The sequence below is a fragment of the Poecile atricapillus genome, chromosome W (assembly GCF_030490865.1).
Source record: "Poecile atricapillus isolate bPoeAtr1 chromosome W, bPoeAtr1.hap1, whole genome shotgun sequence".
Taxonomy (NCBI): domain Eukaryota; kingdom Metazoa; phylum Chordata; class Aves; order Passeriformes; family Paridae; genus Poecile; species Poecile atricapillus.
In genome coordinates this window covers 32,053,516-32,072,722 of record NC_081288.1, presented here as the reverse complement: position 1 = coordinate 32,072,722, position 19,207 = coordinate 32,053,516, and the positions used below count along the sequence as shown (strand labels likewise).

The following is a 19,207-nucleotide window of genomic DNA, read 5'->3' as shown; positions in this document are numbered from 1 at the left end:
GGCAGGGTAAGATTCCACCTAAGGGACTTGAGTATGTGCTTAATAGTGATGATTGAGACTAATAAACTCTCACACCCAAGTTGTTCTCTACATGTCCAAGGACACTCTTCCATTAATGCTTGAGTCTCTGACAATCCCTATGGATCTCTTAAGAGATGTGCTTGGAGAAAAAAAAAGTATCAGAAACCTGAAAGGCAAATTTTCTGAACTATCTGTAAGTAGAAAAAAGTGTTTAAATTACGTTCATTTCCTCACCAGCAAGGATAGCAAAGTATTTGAAAGTCTGAACAGTCATAACAAGTGCATTTGTCAGATCACTCACTTCAGCACATCTTTTGGCTAAAAAAAAAAAAAAAAAAAAAAAAAAAACCCATAAAAAAGCCAACCAATCAAAAAATTCTGCAAACCAACACTTGAACTGTTTTGCACACTTAATTATGATGAGTACAAGACCAAGAAGTTTGAGATCTGAGGCTGCCATGTGCTTGCTATGATATGGCATCTTTCAGAAACATAAATGATAGCAGAAGTCATTAATAAAACCAGCTGTTAAGTCACTGACAGATGCACAAAGCGGTTGTATAGTTAATGCCTTAACTCCCGTTAGACAAAATCTTAATAATAATTTTTAAAAATGTAATGATAATGTAGGAATTGATTCCAGTACACACATGCTTTTCTGTCCATAGCACGGCATTTTATTGAGGTATAAATTTTGCAGAAGATGAGGTAACAATTTGCATAGGACTTACACAAAATAACTTCACAATTAAAATGTAACTGGCATTAACTACTGTATGTGGAGGATTGATAATTCCTGCTTGTTAAATTCTCCTCACTGCACAGTTCTGTTAATGCTAGTGGTAGGACCATGTAGTATAAGGTACAGCAGTTGTGGGTAATGAAACCAGACTGAGAATGCTTTCATGCAAACATTGCAGCTGCTTCTCATCAGCTGTTTGTTCAAGGATGACTGAGAGACAATGCTTGCTACAGCTTAAAGTGAGCTGGTCCAATTCAAGAAAAGGGATGCTAATGTTCTTGTAGCAATGACAGTGGGGTGAGTGTGGTTTTATTTTTGGGGGGGTTACTGAGTTTTTTACTTGTTTGTTTAAGAAAACTTTTTAAACTTTTGGAATAAAAAAGCCCCTGGCTGTTAAATTACTTTGAATTTGGCACTTAAGTTTTAAGTTGTCAGGTTTGTTAAGGCTAAAACATGCAAGTCTTGATAAAGATACATTCTTGTGTTATTAAACACTCCTCTTACATACTTACATGAAAATAACTTCATGCTCTATTCCCTCAAGTTCATATTTTAAGAAATTCTATCAGTGTATCTTTAGATAGCCATCCAAGCTTGCAAAATAATTTCATAGAAAGTTGCCTACGAAAAATTCAGTTACTATTTGACGTGTTTTAACATTACTTGCTGGTGAATGTCAATATTCTAAGACCTAGTAGCAATTCCTGCAAGACAGTAAGGATCATGGTATCATTAGAACTATACTATAAAATGTACACAAGCATATACAGAAAATTAACCAGAAAAATATCAGTTGCCCATTGAAGTAAATTTTCTAAACCAATTCAAAAATATTATCAAAATACAAAACCAGCTTAAAAAAATAGCCTGAGGTAAAAGTTAAATGCACATAGCAATCTCTTCCTTAAAAAAATAGCTGTATTGAAATTCTAGGTACTTAGAAAGTTACTTATTGTCAATAAAAACTTTTGCTAACCATTATAAAGAGTACTTCAACTAATACAAAACTATATAGACATTGAGAAAGTACAACTGTACTTCCTTTTAAAAATACATAGTAATGACAATTTAAACCTTTACCATACACACAGTTAACTGGCTTTGGATTAGCTGCTACTGTTGTCCATGGAACAGCCAGCTAATTCTGTGTGCTGCTGACTTTCAGCTGTGCTAGGACAGGGGACTCTACCATGTCCATTTGCCTGAGTAAGTCGTTGGCTGTAAAACAAAATGTAGGCTTGAGCCTTGCATACTTCTTCCATAGTGCACATGTTGAGTTTCGAATCATTGCAGTGTACCCAAAATCCTATGATAAGGAAATATATCAGAAAAAAAATGTCATCAGGACACTCATTTTAAGTAATTGCATCATATTTAATAATTAATTAGTGTTTGGTCCTGTTTAATGAGCTGTGTACAAACAGTAAACTGTTCCAGTTTACTGAAATATATCTGGTTTATTTACCTCAATGTTTTAAAAGCCCAGCTTAGCTTCCTGAGATTTACAAGAGATTTTATAGCTAGAACACATTGAACAAGGCAATACAAAAACTGAACTGCTGGTCTACAGAGCTACACTTCTCACTCCAGACAGGTCAGCTACAATGGATTCCCTTTTGCTTTTGAGAAAAGACAGTCATTGTACCAGTTTAGAATTAGGAACACCCCTTTCTCCCTCATTGCTCATTTCCCAGCTGGTTCCTACCTCCTTCAGAATTGTAGCAGTAGGCAGTGTAGTGCCCTGAGCCAAATCCTTTCCCGTGATGCATTACCACAGCGGACAAGTCGTAGATGAAGCAGTCAGGCAGGAGAGACTTGAGGGATTCCCTGCAGCAATAAGGCTCCATGTTTAGCATTTGATCAAAACTAACATGTACACCAATCTTCTCACGGTGATTGCGTCCTGACCACCTGGAACGTTAAATGAAAACTTACGTTTTTTTTAAAGAAAGAGCACAGCATTCTGAATTGTGTTTGAACATAACATAATATTTTCACTATTATTCTGTGCACAAAATAAATGCTAGGGTTTTTTTCCCTAGGCTTCCTCTTTCACTTCTTTATTTCAAGGCCTTTTAAATGTGTCTATGGTACCTACTGTTCTCATTTTCTGAAGTATCCATCTTAAGATCTGTGCAGTGGTGAGTAGGAAGTATTTCCCACCTGTTACACCTCTTTGGTATTTCTCATTTATTCTATCTCATTTTCAGTTTCCTTTGTAGGAGGGACAGATGGTACTGATGTTGGGCTATGAGTTCACAGAGATGCAGCGTCCACTTCCCTACTCTGAAGCTAAATGTATTTATGTATGTGGATATAGGAAGGTTGTCTGAGACTTCCACTGAATATAGTTCAGGTTTGTGCATTAGTGGTTATGAGCATCCTACTCTACCTCAAGTTATCACACAATTAATTTTTACCAAGAGTTCAGAGCAAGGTTAGTAGATTTTGACCAGAAACAAGGATAAAATAATTTTGGTACTAAAGTAGCAAGTATCTGAAATCCAAAAAGTTAATTCCCTACTTATAACTAACATATTTTACTGATGTTCCAAGTGAACAAGAAAAAGAAGTTTCTAGTAACTATTTCTCACCATACTAGTAAAGGAAATGAAACTGATGCTGAAAAATATTGATCCTAAGCAATGGTAGAGCAAGACTGAATCGGTCAGTTTGCAACACTTTTTGTAGTGGTTCTACTTACCTAAACCGTTTAAGGTGTAATCTGAGAACCTGAGGTAGTCGACACACCATAAGCTGCTTCTGAGCTTCTGTGAGTATAACTGGTTTAGAAGAAAACTTCCTTCGTTTTGCTGAGGTCAAACACACAGTTACACAATACAAATCTTGGTAACAGCCTTGTATTTCAGTCTAAGGTTTGTCCACAGAATTTGTGTGGACCCAAATATCTATATGCCTCCTTAAAAAGGATACACTCTAAGAGCTGTTTTGCAAGGTTTATTTTATGATGCAAGTGAAATATACTTGTGGTCACTTACATTAGTCACCTTAATTTAAAAAGGTGATGGCTTCTTCAGCTGGGAGTACTAGAAACCCCATTAGTGTGTCATGAGACTGTATCTAAAATGAAGCATCACACTTCAAAACATCTTTTGAACAATTTAATCTTCTAGTGGGCAAGTAACAGCTGTCAAGTGACCACAATAGGACATATGAAGGTCTGTGTTCACAGTACACTTCTAAGACTTCTATACTTGCACTATCAGTTTATATTTTACACAGAGAACATATGCATGAGTACATACTGCCTTTACTCACTGTTGCACTGATCACATGCATATATCTTTCCTTCCAAGGCTTCAGTTTCTGTAAACTTGGCCAGCATTTCTGTCAGCAGACATGGATACTGAGACGATATCTCCTTGCCATTGCAGTGATACCTCTCGGGAAACTCCAGGGACAGGTCCCAGAAAGGTTCTATGGTATTTGATTTATTGTCACAGGCAAGACATGTAACCTGTAAAAAAGATATTTCACCAGCTGCTTACACTCAAAAACGTACTTTGCTAAACATGTACCACAACACAGCTCTAAAAAGAGATTCTTTTTCCTAGAGATAACCAAGAGTAACCAAAGACAAGACAAAGCAATTTAACAAGAGAGATGATACACCTAATTTCTTTTCTCTGAAGCAGCATGTCCAAAACTGTTACCACAGACAAGTGTTCTTATGTTTTACTGAGAAACAAAAACAGTGTCAAAATGTTCTGTCTGGGACTGTCCAAAAGAAAGCAGCTGGTGAAGTCTCAGGAGTCTTTTCTCCAAAAGGAAAATTTACATGAGAAATTACAATATAGGTTAATTTTAAAATAATTAAAAATAAATAAAAAACACACACACACAAAAGAAAAAAAATAAAAATAATAATAAAAAAAGGAACAGCTGGGGATTTTAAAGTCATATCCTTCTTACTTTGTAAGTCTTCCAGGGAAGCCTGGATTAGGAAGCACACTTCTTCAAAGAAAAATTAACAGGTAAAAATAATTTATTTCTTCTTTCAGTAAGTGGATCCATCGTCACACTAGGGAAAGGACAAGCAGTAAGACAACATAAATAAAATGTAAAGAAGTGAAGTGAGTCAATCTGGAAAATGCAGATACTACAGCAGGAGACAATTAATTTATTATAACATTCAATGCTTAGGAAACTGCTGTTCTATATAAATTCAGTGTAGTTCCCTTCAGTTTGGTTAGTAAGCCTACGGAAGTGTGAAAGTACACTCAAGTTTTGTTCAGATGCTCCTTTGTTTTCCTCTGAAGGTTTGCTGTTAGGTAATTATTCACCCTGCTTTGGTATTTCAATATCATTTATATAAGGATCTATCTGTCATCTCATGTTGTCTTCCTCCTAAGTGTTCTTGTAATTGCACTCAGTAGCTGCGACAGCTTATACTCCATCTCTGCATTAGCCACCTAGTGCTATGTGGATTTGTGTCCCAGCATGAACATTTAGCAGTGCAGTTAGGAAAGCTGTTAACTGCTCTAGGATGAAAATGCCCCTGCCTTGCTCTTAGAAAACAAAACTTCAAGCTTACATGGCAGAAAAGAGGAGTTTCCTCTGTTTTAATTTACACTGTCAGGAGCATCTTTTGTAAGTGCTAATATCTGGCAACATTTCAAAGCCACAAATTATTAGTAATTCAGAGCTGAAATCTAGACATGGGAGACAAAATGGTATGTTTGGCCACAGTTTAAACACACTCCAGCTTAAACTCAGAATGACTAATAAATTCCTGCCATACAAATGGGCAATTTTGTTGGGCCAAAAGTTTATTTAATTGATGAGTTACTTAAGAATTGGCTGTGCATGAATGCACACTTAAGATTAAGGAGCTCAGGATGTAGAACACACATGACCTCAATACAGATAATTTTAACACATTCTGAGATTTTAAATTTAGTGTATTATATTAATAATCTAGGTTAAGATCTTATTTCCCAACTAGCTAATGAGTACTATCCCAGAGAAAAAGAAATTAATAATAGACCCAGCTTCCAATTTTTGCCAGTCAAAAAACCTGATGAACACAAACAGATGGCATAAATCAACTTTTCATCTCATCATGCTACTGTGAGCAAAGCTTATTTGTGGGGACAAAACCCTGAACTTACATACAGCTGCACTTATTCCTCAAATGCAAGCCAGTCCTCACTGCAGCAGAGTTAAACTCTGGGATTTATGTAGCTGCCAACAGTGTGGTAACCCGACACACCCGGCCAAGCACGCCCAACCCCATCAGCCCCCGTGCGCTCCTTGCTGCTCCTGGACGTGGTAGGAAAGGACAGCCAAGCATGGCTACAACAAGGGTGGAAGTATTTTTCCTAGCCAGGCCTGTGCTTACCCACTGGATTAGTCAAGAAACAGGAGGACTCCCAGCCTACCGTGGAATCCATCTGCACTGGCCTGTCCATTGGCACTGGCTTCACGACATTGCCATTGCTCTTCTTTCTGTCCTAAATGCGACTCCTTTATCTCACACTCCATTATCATTCACACAGTGCCAATGGCACTGTCTGCAATCCAGAAAGTCTGCAACCCAGACTTTCTTTCTCCATGAGAGGAGCAGAAATTGTAAAAACTGTTCAAAAGTTGGTTGAATGAGATGAGATGTTATAAAACACAAAACAAAAATAATCCCAAACATGATCTCAAAGGGTAAAAACTTTATGCATTTGTCCAGTGTAACTTTATATACTATAAAGTATGCACAATAATAACAGGGAAGTGAGTCTACTCTAGCAATGTGGTTAGTGATGTCTGTCTTTATGATTGTACTTTATAAATTCAGAGTTTGATTCCACCTTCCCATTACAATTCAGAATTGCTATTATAGGAATCTTTAGTGCTGTCATTTATAACAAAGCAAATGAGAAGTTCACATTAGAGCAAAGTAAATTACAGATTTTAACTAGTCTGAAATCTCTACCTTATGTTCTGCCCTGACCACCCTCTCATGCCTCAAAACACGGGTACTAAATACAATTGTTTGGTTAAAGCTTAGTATTCAATCATGGGCCAAAGGCCAGACTGAAAAGAGCTGGATCAAATTGCTTGATTCAAGCTAAGCACTGAGACTACTCAGACAAGCATCATTGTGGCCACAATAACGTGATAGACAGCCACTGCCCTGGATGGCATTCAGTGAAAATGCAGCCACAGAAAATAGTTAACATATTGCTGCAGAAAAAGCCAACTCCATCATCAACTGTTTTGCCTATGTTCCCTGCACTTGCATGGAAGAAAGAAAACTTTTACCCACCTCTGCCCCAACTCTTTTCTCCCCCTTTGTTGTTTTTAAGAAGAGTAAAATAGCTGGTCCCATTTTTGTGCTTTCAGTAGATGAGACATATATATAATGATTAGTAACTCAATTTTTGCACAGGAAAGTAATTGAAGTTGAAGGGGATCTCTGGAATACAGCTACAATGCAGAATTCATATGACAGTCAGCATAAAAAAACCCCAACTGAACTTTGTAGTGATAAGCATACAGCATCATCAAAATTATCTATTTAGCTAAATAACATAAAGCATAACCACAGCTAACTGTGGACTGTGATTCAATGGCCTCTTATAGATTAATTTAAAATGTTACTTTCATCTAGCTGAAAAACAACTTGAAAACCATTTTGTCTGTCAGGCTAAACATAAAAGCACAAAGACTAACACCAAAATATAGAAATCAGTATACATGACATCAACTGGTTTAAGTGCAAATCTTCCCATTACCTACCTGAAGTTCTTGTCTTTTTAAGTCTTTGGACTTAATACCCAGCAGTACACAGATCACCCTCAGCATTCTCCCCCAAACTCTAACTCCCAGCATACTACCCAAAACTGAAGGCTTTCAAACAACTCAAAAATCACATTTCACCTCTTCTCAGACAATCTGTCCTGAAATATGCTTTAAGAATAGTTTACATACTACACTGGTTAGAACCTACTTCATCACTCTGAGACTTGGCATATTTGTTTCTCTGATGACTGCATGCTGTTATTCTGGTGTGCTGAGCAGGAGCAGGGGGAAGCATTTTGTTCAGATTCCATCCCAAAAATGATCAGGATGAAATGAAACTGCTTAGGAAGTTTTAAGCATGCCCAGAGGTAGGTCCGTGAGGCAGTAATGTGCCCTTATGGCAAAGGAGGCACACAGCCTCTGGAGCTGCATTTGGCAGAGCATCACCAGCAGGTTCAAGCAGGTGACCCCTGCCCTCTCCTCAGCTCCCAAACAGCTGAAGTGTTGGGCCCAGTGCTCAGAAAAAAGGGAGACATGAATATGCTAGACTGAGTCCACCAAAGGGCCAAAGAGTCAATGAAAGGCCTTGGACATATCTGACCTACGACAAAAGGCTGAGAGAGCTGGGACTGTTCAGCCCGGAGAAGGAAACTCAAGGTGCATTTTATCCTTGTAGGAGAATTTCTGCTCATACAATTTCAGAGCACATGTGGCACACAATAAAATCTGCTATTTCAGTTTCTACACCTGTCCCCTTCCTTGCTTCATATGGACAAAGTTGAAATAAAGATACTTTAAAAATTGTTGCATACTGTGCTATTTAGTTGGTACCATTTGAAAATAACACAAGCCATAAAACTCTTGAGACAACAGTGAACATACTTGAGCTCTTGAAGTGTAAAGATCTGTCAGCCAGTGTGGGTCAGTTTACCACTGCCACATGAGCTCATAGCACAGGAGTTTCTCCTTCCCCACTGAAGGACTGAGGACAGGAGACAGTAAGTACCTTCCACAAGAGTACAAGCACTGAGGGATTGAAAACAAGTAGGATTTTAATAGACATATTGGGATCTCAGAGTCCCAATGGGTTTGAGAGGTAGGAGCCACTGTCTCCAGACAATCGCTGCAGGAAGACTAGAACAGAGGGGAAGGGTTTTTACACCTACAATGCAAATCTTTACTTCTCTTAGATGTACCAGGTATTGCAGTTTCACAGCCCTGCAAAGTAAAAAGCTGAAAGCCTAAAACAGGTATTAAATTAAATATAAAATAAAAAAACAGACATTACCTAGTCTAGTACTCCATGAAACAGTAACATATTTCAAGTAGCAGATGAAGAAAACGTACTTTAAATCAACTGAGAACACAGCAAAACAAAAACGACTACCTCTTATAAAACATTCAATTGTTTTGACATCACCCAAACCTTTTTCTAGTTATCAAAAAGTAATCTGTGTAAGATTCTCAAACACTCAATTCTCTGCCTTCTTAACCTTGTATCTTAAGTTCAGTTAGTGCTGAACCAGGCAGCACTTCAATAGCAACAGACTGATGGCAAACTCAGGATTATGACTTCCCCTCAAGTTAAATTAGAACTAGAAGAAGGGGGAAAAAGTTTAGCTGCACATGTGAAAGTAATGTGATACCTAAGTAAACACACAGCTTATCAGCACTGTAAGGGATCCTCTGCGTACTTTATCAAGAGTAATTCACAGTGTTCCTGAGGTTTGAAGGTCAGGGAGATTGACTTCATGGCACTTGAGTATCTCACAGAATCAAGTATCTTGAATTTGTATTTTCTGTAAAAATGGCCAGTAAGTATGGTAACATTTTAGGGGTTCTAAAATGGAAGGCAACTGCACATAGAAACATGCTTCCCAGTTCCCCTTTTTCAACGAAGTAAGATGTAACTTAACACTCTAGACTAAAATCCCGTCTTATTTTTAATAAGGGCAGCTGGGAACAGCTCCAACTGTCTTCTAGAGAGAAACTGTAGTACTGTCACAGTATTACATATTACTTTATTTTTATTACTGTATTTATCACAATATTACTTTATCTTGTGGGTAGATAAAGTAAGGCCTGTAAGGACTAAATGTACACTCCTTGCTTTTAAGAGCTAACACTGTCCAAGATGTGATGACACAGCAAGAAGTTTGGGGGTTTTCTTCAGCCCTGCATGGGTGTTTTCTTGCCGTTTTTGTTAACTTCATTAAAGCAGTTCTGACAAATGCCTAGTAAAATCACGATGTAGGAATATTACTGAGGAAAGAAAAATAATTGCCTAACAGAGTTTTTAAAGTTCATGTTTCCATGTGCAAACACCAGGGACTAAATCACCAAGATGACCTAAATATATTTTACAAGGAAGAAATTTAAATCTTCAGGGCTTACCTTTTCCTTATAATATTTATCATGTTCAAAACCACAAGTGAAAACTAAACTAAAAAAAGGAGTGGCAGAAGACAAAGGGAACACTGGGAGGGGTAAAGTGTTGAACAGTCCGTGGGAACTGCCTAGCAAGCCAGGGAAAAATTACTAGATAACAGCCTCAATACTCTTTTCCTTGTTCCTCTCACTTCAGGCATTCTTGAGTTCATCAAGGCTGTATTCTGCACACAGATATGGAGCAGCTGCAGTAAGAGCTCTGTTTAGTCACAGAAGTCACAGGATACCTCAAAAGTGCTTAATTCCCTTTCTGTTTTGCTCAATAGCGTGGAAGTGAGGAGTCTTTTTGTTTTGTATTGGTTTTGGTTTTGTTTGTTTTAGTTTACTCATTAGTGAATTCTCACTACTCCCCTCCTGGTCTCAGGAAGGTGGGAGGGTTTCTAGTCACAAACCTCTTTACATAAAGCTAAAAATATGTGGGAGTAGTTATTACTGAAATGATGCTGTGTCTCTAGAGCCTTGAAAATTCTTACCAAAGCAATGAATCCTGTAAGGAGGTTTGCAACGCAAGCAAACCTTGTCAGTATTCCTAGAAAATGACTTTATTTTCCTGACAAAACTGCTATTTTGGAGAGGAATGGAATTTTCAAACAAAACACTCTTTAATGACATAATATACTAAACACGTCCAGTTGTGCAACACTGACACAAGATACGTACTAGCCAAGGAGAAGAAGTATGCCACAGAAGTGCTTGTACACTGGGCCAGACGGAATAATCTGGTGATCCAGTTTTATTGACAGATCTTACATTTTCCAGTAGTTTCACAAAACCTAAAATGACTGAGGGCTGACATATGCTGCAAACAATCCTGTTAACCTCCTGTGAAGTTTACAGGTATTCTAGCCATAAACAATCCTACCTTAGTCAAAAACCACTTAGATTTCCAGTTTTACATATTAAAACATTAAACCATCTATCAAATAGTCAGAATACCAGGAACAGACATTGTTGTGTTAAGCCTTTTCTTTACACACAATATTCATCAAATGCTTCTGCACTCCCTCAGTAAGATAATCATGTATACAAGAGATCCATTCCAGGAGCCAGGAATTTCCCAACTTCTGTTCTTGCTGCAATGTGGTTAGTTTTTAGATTAATTCAACAGAAACAAGCATTTGTTTGTTCAGTCAGTATTCAGACATTTGTACACACACACTGCTGGGATATGCATAATAGCAGTGAACACACTGAAATACTTAACAGGGAGCTGAAAAGTAGGAAAAAAAACCAAAAAGCAGTCATGCAGAAAGAGGGAAAACCACCATTGCCTCCACCCCACAAATTTGGTTCTGGTGTTGACAGAGCCTTCTGCATCTTTGTGTTGTAATAGAAAAGAAGTATTAGTATTTCTGTACATAAAATCATGACATGCATTTACTCACTGGTAATCAATCTCAAATTCAAGCTATTTAGTGAAATAATATCCTGTTTGACATCCATTACCTAATCAGTTTCTACTTACAGGAGATTAACACCTTTTATCTAGTAGCACTATAGTGATAAGCCAGATACTTAAAATTGTAAATTCTTTGTTCGTTCAAATGAGTTGGTGCTTAACAGCAAATACAAGCATTTCTTGGTAGGTGGAAAGATGCATTTTAAAATAACAAATTTAAGACTTTTATGATTAACAGGTGTATTGGGTTTGAATGGCCTGGTTTTTGGTAGTGGGAGGGCTAGAGGGTGGCTTCTATTGAAACTGTAATATTTCTTCTGAAACTGTGTAATATATCCTCACCATCCCTCCTCAATAGTTATAAATGTATAAAGCTTCGAAGTATGTCCATTCCTGAGTGACCAGAGTAAATCCAGAACTAAATCACTAAACACCTTAAAAAAAGTAATCATAAAACATACCTGACTTAATAGCTGTCCATGAAAAATGTTGTTAACCACATTCAAAACCTGCTTTATAAGTTTTCTTTGAGAAGCAGGGATGAGAGCTGGATATCTGGTCCCTGTAGTCTCCAGTTCCTGCTGTACTTTATCCAAAAGTTCACAGAGAAATTCCTGAGCATCTTGTTGGGCATAGCCTCTGAAGGCTGGAATTAGTCTCCACACAGAATGAAGCATGGCAAAAGGAGACACCAGTGCCCATTTGCCAGACCACATAACCTGGAATAGAGTATGCAGCTCGTGACAGAGAGAAATATGCTTTGAACTGGGCTCCCTGGGCTGAATAAGTTCCATGCTTTTTGATGCTCCTCCACTTAATCCAGAGGATAAACTAGGCCGCCTCACAGAATATGATCCCTTTACTGTCTCTTGGTTCTCATTCATGTGTAATGTTGAGGCAGCTATTGACAGGTGTTTAGATGAAGATCTTGTTTTACCATTGGTTGCTGTTGCCAGCAGTTCCTGAGTTTGGTTGAGATCAAGCTTTAAAAAGCATTCTCGGAAAATAAGTAAGTGACTTAATACCTGCAGGACAGAATTCATATAGCATGTGTTTCCCAGGTTTCTCAGTCCTGTTACTCCAGGAGTCACTGTAGGCCTTCGTTTAATTGGAGAGTCACTTATTTTTTTCAATCTCAGTTCTTCTGAGGTATATGTTTCTTTCAACTCTGCCAAAAATGCCATGTTCTGTGACATTTTTTGAGGGCAGGGTTCTGGTTTTGAGGACATTCTAATCTGATTTTGTAAACGACTGCTCTTTCTCGGAGGCATCTTTTCCATCTCTGCTTTCAACTCACGCTTTCGTTCTTGTCTTCTCTTCCTAGCTTTGTCCCTTTTTAGCTCTGCTTCTTCTTCATGTCTTTCCTCTTCCAAAATCCTTTTTCCAGTAGGTGTCAACTCAAGCCACGATCTGAATACTTTGCCAAGGACCGCACGCCGTCGGTGCCAGAGAGCTGTGAACATCCTATCTTCATTCCGAAGCATGGCCTGAGCACCACCGTGTGCAAGGTAGGAATCATCACTTACAGCCATAGAACGCAAAGTCCTCCCACTTCGAGTAGTGCACTCATAGTTTTGACTCTTGATTGCACTTAATGTACTCCGCAGGAGTTTTAAATCACCGGTTGCGTTGTCATTGAGAACATAATCATCGCAGAGATAACAGAAAACATACAGCTCATTTACTTCCAACGCCACCGGGTGGCTGCTCTCCTGAAAGTGCTTTAGTGCATGTTCCTCGATGTATCTTCCACACGCCACATGCGAGCAGCTGAGGCACGCCCACACGGATTCCGTAGTATTGCAGTCCATGCAATGCCATTTCTGAGGATTGAGAATGGAGTGATCTTGGGCCAGTCGCAGACGTCCTACGTGCTTACACTTATCCATTGTTAAAAGTGAAATTGCAGAGATATGTTGGCAAAATGCATCATCCAAACTATTTTCTGCCCATGATATTTCAATCTGCAACTAAAAAAAAAAAAAAAAAAGGAAGTTATAGTTCATATATACCCAACTGTATCCCTTTTGCAGGAGACAGTGTATGAAATTCATATTGAGATGAAGATCACTATCATCATCCAGCTGAGTCCCACACTCACACTCAACACCTTCAACAGCAATTCCACCTTCACACTAAATTGCCTGAATACCACTGTTTATATTCCCAGTGTTTTGTGGCTCAGGGCTGAAGCATACTAGCTACACTTTAGGCCTGGTTTGGTTTTTCTTATTAAAGGGCACTGATTCTGTTAAAAGATGTCGTTACTGAGTTCAGATACAAACACAGCTTAAAGTGAGAAAGGCTGCTCAGAGAAGCTGTGGATGCCCCCATCCCTAGAACTGGGATTGGATTTTAAACAACTGGGTCTAATTGGCACACAGCAGGGGATTGGACGACAGGATCTTTATGGTCCCTTGCAACTCAAACCATTCTGTGATTCCAAAATTCTCCTTTTAATTCTACTCCTAAGTATACAGGTGCAGAAGTGCAAAGTTCACTTAAATTTATTATGTTTATACAGTGCCAACAGTTGAGACAAATGAGGCTTTATACAACTGAAACCCCTAATTAATCCATACCTTTAATTAAATCACTCCCCCCCTGTGCTCAGTCAACCCCATTATACCATTTCTATAATAATGTATCTTAAATATCTACATTTTAACACATCATCCTAACACCTCTGAAAGAGTAATTTGGCAAAGCAGAACTTGATTTCTTGAGACAGAAACACCAGGAGGTCTCCCGTCAGTTACCACAAACTTTGTAAAAACTTTCTAATCCAGGTCTTCAAAAGATCACTTAAAAATCTGGCTAGCACTGTCTTACATCCTTTATAAAGTTTTTATTTGTTCAAAGCTGCTGTTTTTGCTTCCTCCTGTAAGATGCATTTACCTAAAATAGTCTCTGATTAGGAAAAAATTAAAGAGACAGTGATTAATTATTGTTTTTACCATTTTCTTTGACTATCTCATTTAGATATAACATCTAGACATAAATAATAACAGTGCTATAATGCATCTGGAAGTGATTACACTTGATCTGGGGCATTTATGCCCACCACATCACTGACCAGAAGGGTCAAAGAGCACACAGCACCAGTGCCATTATGCACAGTACTTGCCAGACGAAACAATGAATTCACCTGAGGAGTTCAAGGCTTTGTCAAATATTCAATCTATGCCAAGTGAGATGAGTTTGCCATTACAAATATATGCTCTGGACCTGGCCTAGGCTATACGGTATCAAGGTCCTGGATTCTATGTTTTACAGGTAAATAAACCATACTACAAAAGTACTCAGTGATTTACACAACTTGGATAGAACAAAAAAAAACAGCTATTAGCCTTAAATATGCCAATACTTATCAATTTCTACAGTTCTGAAACACACAAGAATAGGTTACTCAATATAGAACAGATGTTTAGTGTAAAATAAGCATTAGATAGAGGGAATACTGATCTACAACATGGCACCACTAAGTAAGGGAAACAGGTGAAAGGTTGCAGACGGCTAGAAAAGAAGCTCCAATTTTCATCTGGTACTTTGAGAAAAACTGTTGTTAAAAGATTCAACCAAAAATAGCTTTGTTCAGTTAATTGGTCCATGGCTAGTGCCTTTTAAAATGTTAGAATACAGATACCAACATAAGAGCTGCAATAACTCTCTAAGCACATAATCAGCACCCAGCATTGCATGTGCTGTATAGAATTTATTCTGTAATGAAGAAAAGCTTGAACCAGCTGTAGAGAAACTAAAAAATTGTACACAGTTTTACATGCCCATATTAATCTCTCATTCATTCTGGCTAAGAGTGGCTTCCAGTCCATACTGACTGCACTGAAGAATTTCAGGCACCACAACCCTTGGGGAGCCATTCAGCAGCTCCCAGATCAAGTACCAGCCATAGTGTCTTAAGGGGAGGTTGAGGTCTCTTGTGTGCTGTGGTCAACAGATCACAAAAGTAACAGCTTGCTAGACTTTTTCATCTTGCTTGGACCCATAACATTCATTCCTTCTAAAAGGCAGTCTTATCTGCAGGCTGCAAATTAAGAGTCTTCTACAAATAGTTGTGCTGGTAAGATTGTTTTTTATATTGTCTCTATAAATAAGACCATCAGCATTATCTCATGTCTTCTAGTCTGACAACCTCTTTTCCACAACAAAGTGGAACTTTTGTAACACTGATAAAATTCAGGATAGTAATATGTATGTAAAGTGTGCTGCAATAATTAAATATGGTAGAGAGAATTTTTAAGGGACAAGACTCACGTTTGTGTTTTTGGGCTAACATACATAAATTCTACTGCATAACATATTAGTAACAGTCCTTTCCAACAGACCAGAAAAAAACACTAAACCCTGCCTTCCCACAGGGCCATCACACACAGCAATGCTGTTAGAGAGAGGAATCTGACAGCTCAACTCTTTCTGGATTTGTTAAAGTCACGGCATAAACCCTGTGACTTATTTTTCCTTCCTTTTAATACTATATAAGCAGATTATTTTTTTCACACTTTTAGAAACATTCTCAAGACTAAAACTGCTTACATGCCTCAGTGTAAGCAGATACTGGACTGAGGACAAAAGTAGTCCACTGATTTCTGGACAGCCACCGTGTAAATTAGGACTGCACACTCAAGCTCTTCATGCAAAAGCTGCACGATTCTGCGAAAGCGCAAGATCAGCACCTCCAAGGGAAAAATCTAAAGATTCAGCTCCCCCACCAGCAACCAAGCCAGCATGACATTTTCCCACCTACATCGATGAGGGGAGAAAAGAAACAGGCTGGAAGGGGGAGGGGGGAGGAAACATCTTAGCATGGGAGAAGTCTTTGAAAAAAAAGAGAAGAAATCAAAGTGCACTTTGGTCAAAAAGACAGCAATATCTGAAAACATTGCAAAAAAGCTTAGAGTACAAAAATGAGATGAAGAAAAATTCAGATGAATGTCAAGCAGCACATTGACATCATGAACGTTTGAAGCACTGAGACTGCACCAACCCACATTTAAAAGCTGTACCTTAGAACCAAAACTTGGCAAAAGATCTCAGGGTAAAAATAGGAGTGATGTGACAGATAATGATGGAAGAAGCCAGAAAAATACTGCATACTCATTCACACACCTGAAAACTGCAGCTGGAATAAAATAGTACAATCTAATACTCCAATGTTAAAATTCCCTAAAGGAAGTTATTCAACCCTAGTTTCTGCATTCTTCTCTCCTGAGGTTCAGTTCTGTGCACACACACAAAGAAACTTTGAATTAGTTGACCAGCACTTCAGAGATCAAGCCCCCCTCTGTGTTCTTACCACAGACCTGAGCTGAAGTAGTAAGCAAAATAACAAGTACTAGAAAATAGAATAGTACTATTGAAAGCATTAAGTTGTCTGGAAACAGAGATATATATACAGAAGTTTTTTTATTGCACCAGTTTCACAAGCTAGAAACAAAGATATATATAGAAAAGGATCTTTTTGTTGTACCATATTTCAACCTTACTGACACACTCATTCCCTTTGTTCCACTCAAGAATGGCTGGCAAAATGTACAATTTTGGGTAATTCATGAGCTGAAAAAGTACTTGATGCCAAACCAACTTAGAAGTCACGAAAATTGATGTTTTTCTTCCATTTCTGTTCCATGGAAAAAAAAAATTTTAACAGTTGAAGGGTCATTTTCACATCTGATAAATTTTAAAAATGTAACTATAAATATAAGCAAAATGATGTATTTTACCCTTAGTCACTACTTGTGTAATTAACTGCCTGACACATAAACGAGAAGGCTCAAACATTAGACTAGAAATGAAGTACAGAATTTTACAATAATATATATACACGTGCGTGTGGCTCTTGTGCCCCATTTATATTCTGGCTTTTAAATCGGATGACTGTTTACAACAGATTTTCATCAGGTTCAGAGTACCTGCTGAATATCTGAAAACACAGGAATCATGGGTACTTAAACAACTCAGTTTTAGATAACAAATACACTAACTGGAAGGCGGATTACTGCTTTATTGTTTTTTTTAACGAGTTTTCTTTAAGAAAACAACTCAACACTTACGTGCGTAACTTCAAGCTGCAGTACAGTCCTGCAGGCGTAACAATTTAGCCTTGAAATCAAAGCAGCACTTCAAAAAGAAATTTTGTGAATTATTTCCGATTTCCAACAGAACGGCCTTTGACAAGAAACCCCACTAGTGTCCTCTCTTTCGATCCCTGCAGGTCGCCATTTAATTTTTTTTTCTCTATTTTTTTTTATTACCAGCTAAAGAATGTACATGCAAGTGTGCTGCCTAGAAGCGGCCATCTACCCCAGGACACCACAGACAGCGGTACGGCTTTACATTCGACGTCTACTACTGCAAATAACCGCGCGTTTCCTGCAGTGCAGATTTCACGATAAACAATACAGACTGAAACACTTTCAAACACCAAAAACACGGCATTTCTTACTGATCTAAGTTACACTTGACAGTTCTTCCCGCTTAGAAAACCGAGCATCTCTGACTGCTCTGACAGCTCCTGTTCTGACAGCCCCTGCGAGGACGGACACCCCGGCCAGGCTGGCCCAGGGCTCGCAGCCGCGGTGCCGTTCCCACAGGAGGTCCGGCGCTTCCCGGCGCACCGCGACATGGCGCGACTTCGCCTTTGGCCACAACAGCCAGGAGCCGAGAGCAGGGGGCCCTGCTCTCTGCCGCCCTCCGCTCCTCCCCGCGCTCTCCCTCACCTCGACGTCCTCCCGGCCCCTCAGGGACGTGTAAGGGAGCGGGCCCCGTGCACGGGTTCCCCGCCACACACCGAGCGCGGCGGGAAGGCGGCAGAACCCCTGCTGCCCGGCGCGGGTGGCCGGTCCCAGGGTCCCGCTCCCCCGACCCCACGCCGTGCCGTGCCCGGCTCGCCCCCGCGGCAACGAGCGCCTCCTCCTCAGGTGCCACTCCGCAGGCATCGCGCCGCCGCTACCGTCCCTCCCCGGGGAAAAGGCGCCGGTGTCGCCCGCCCCGCGCTCCCCTCCGCCGGGCACCTGCTCCCCGCAAGCCGGCCCCGGGCGGGCTGGCAGCGCCGCCGTGCCGCTGCCGCTCCCGCCCGCCGGTCCCGCACGCACCCTTCACCCGCCGCCATCTTGGGCGCCCCGAGCTGCCGCCGCCTCGGAGCGGCCCCTCCGCGACGTCAGTGCGGCGCGGGGCCGCCCCGCCCGGGCGGGGAGCGCGGCGGGCGGCGGGGGGCCAGAGGGGAAAGGCACGGCGGCGGCGGGGGAGCGCCGCGAACATCCCCGCACTCGCCCACCACCCGCACCCCCGCGGCCGCCCCGGGCCCTGTCGCCGCCCCGCACCCACCTGCCCATCGCCATGTGCCGGCAGCGTCTCTGTCACCAGATTTGTAGTGGCAACCGAAGTCCTTCCCACGTCTCCTCCCACCTCCTCCGGCCTCCCCCGCCCGCCGGGCCGAGCGGGCCGGTCCCGCGGAGCCGGACGCGGGCAGCCTGGTGGGGAGCGCCGCGGGGCCGTTGGGAGCCGGTTCCCGAGGAGCTGCCGCTGCCCCGGCCCGTGCCCGCGGGGCACCTGTTTGCCCTGAGGTGTGTCTGTACCCAGCCGGGAAGAAGCGGGGTCTTGGGCCTCCCAGGAGTGGGTGACCAGATTTCCCTCCTACGTTTTCACCCGTGATTTGTCATCGGTGGCGTCGTCCTTGTCCGAGCGCAGCACAGCCGGGAGCTGTGTGGGCTGAGCACTGCCCTGCACCCCAGGCCTCGCCCGGTGGCTCCCCCGGCTCGCAGGTGCTGCCAGGAGTCATCTCTGGCTTAGGCGCTGCCTGGGCGCGACAGCCACACACCGCA

At 40.7% G+C, this 19,207-nt stretch overlaps 1 protein-coding gene across 3 annotated transcripts; it reads right to left on the bottom strand.

The window, feature by feature from the left end:
* Window positions 1-695: 695 nt before the first annotated feature.
* Window positions 696-18,969, bottom strand: LOC131591758 (ubiquitin carboxyl-terminal hydrolase 44-like). 3 transcript variants are annotated; one of them, XM_058862792.1, is made up of 6 exons: window positions 18,711-18,969; window positions 11,828-13,336; window positions 4,043-4,241; window positions 3,468-3,576; window positions 2,469-2,674; window positions 696-2,069 (listed from the first exon to the last, which is right to left on the bottom strand). In XM_058862792.1, exons 2-6 carry the CDS (start codon window positions 13,253-13,255, stop codon window positions 1,870-1,872), a joined length of 2,142 nt encoding a protein of 713 aa, XP_058718775.1. In that variant the 5' UTR covers window positions 13,256-13,336; window positions 18,711-18,969; the 3' UTR covers window positions 696-1,869. The 3 variants fall into 3 exon arrangements, with proteins under 3 accessions (XP_058718775.1, XP_058718773.1, XP_058718774.1); XM_058862790.1 differs by lacking the exon at window positions 18,711-18,969 and adding an exon at window positions 18,104-18,510; XM_058862791.1 differs by lacking the exons at window positions 696-2,069; window positions 3,468-3,576; window positions 18,711-18,969 and adding an exon at window positions 18,104-18,536 and having other exon boundaries at window positions 2,475-2,674.
* Window positions 18,970-19,207: the final 238 nt, after the last annotated feature.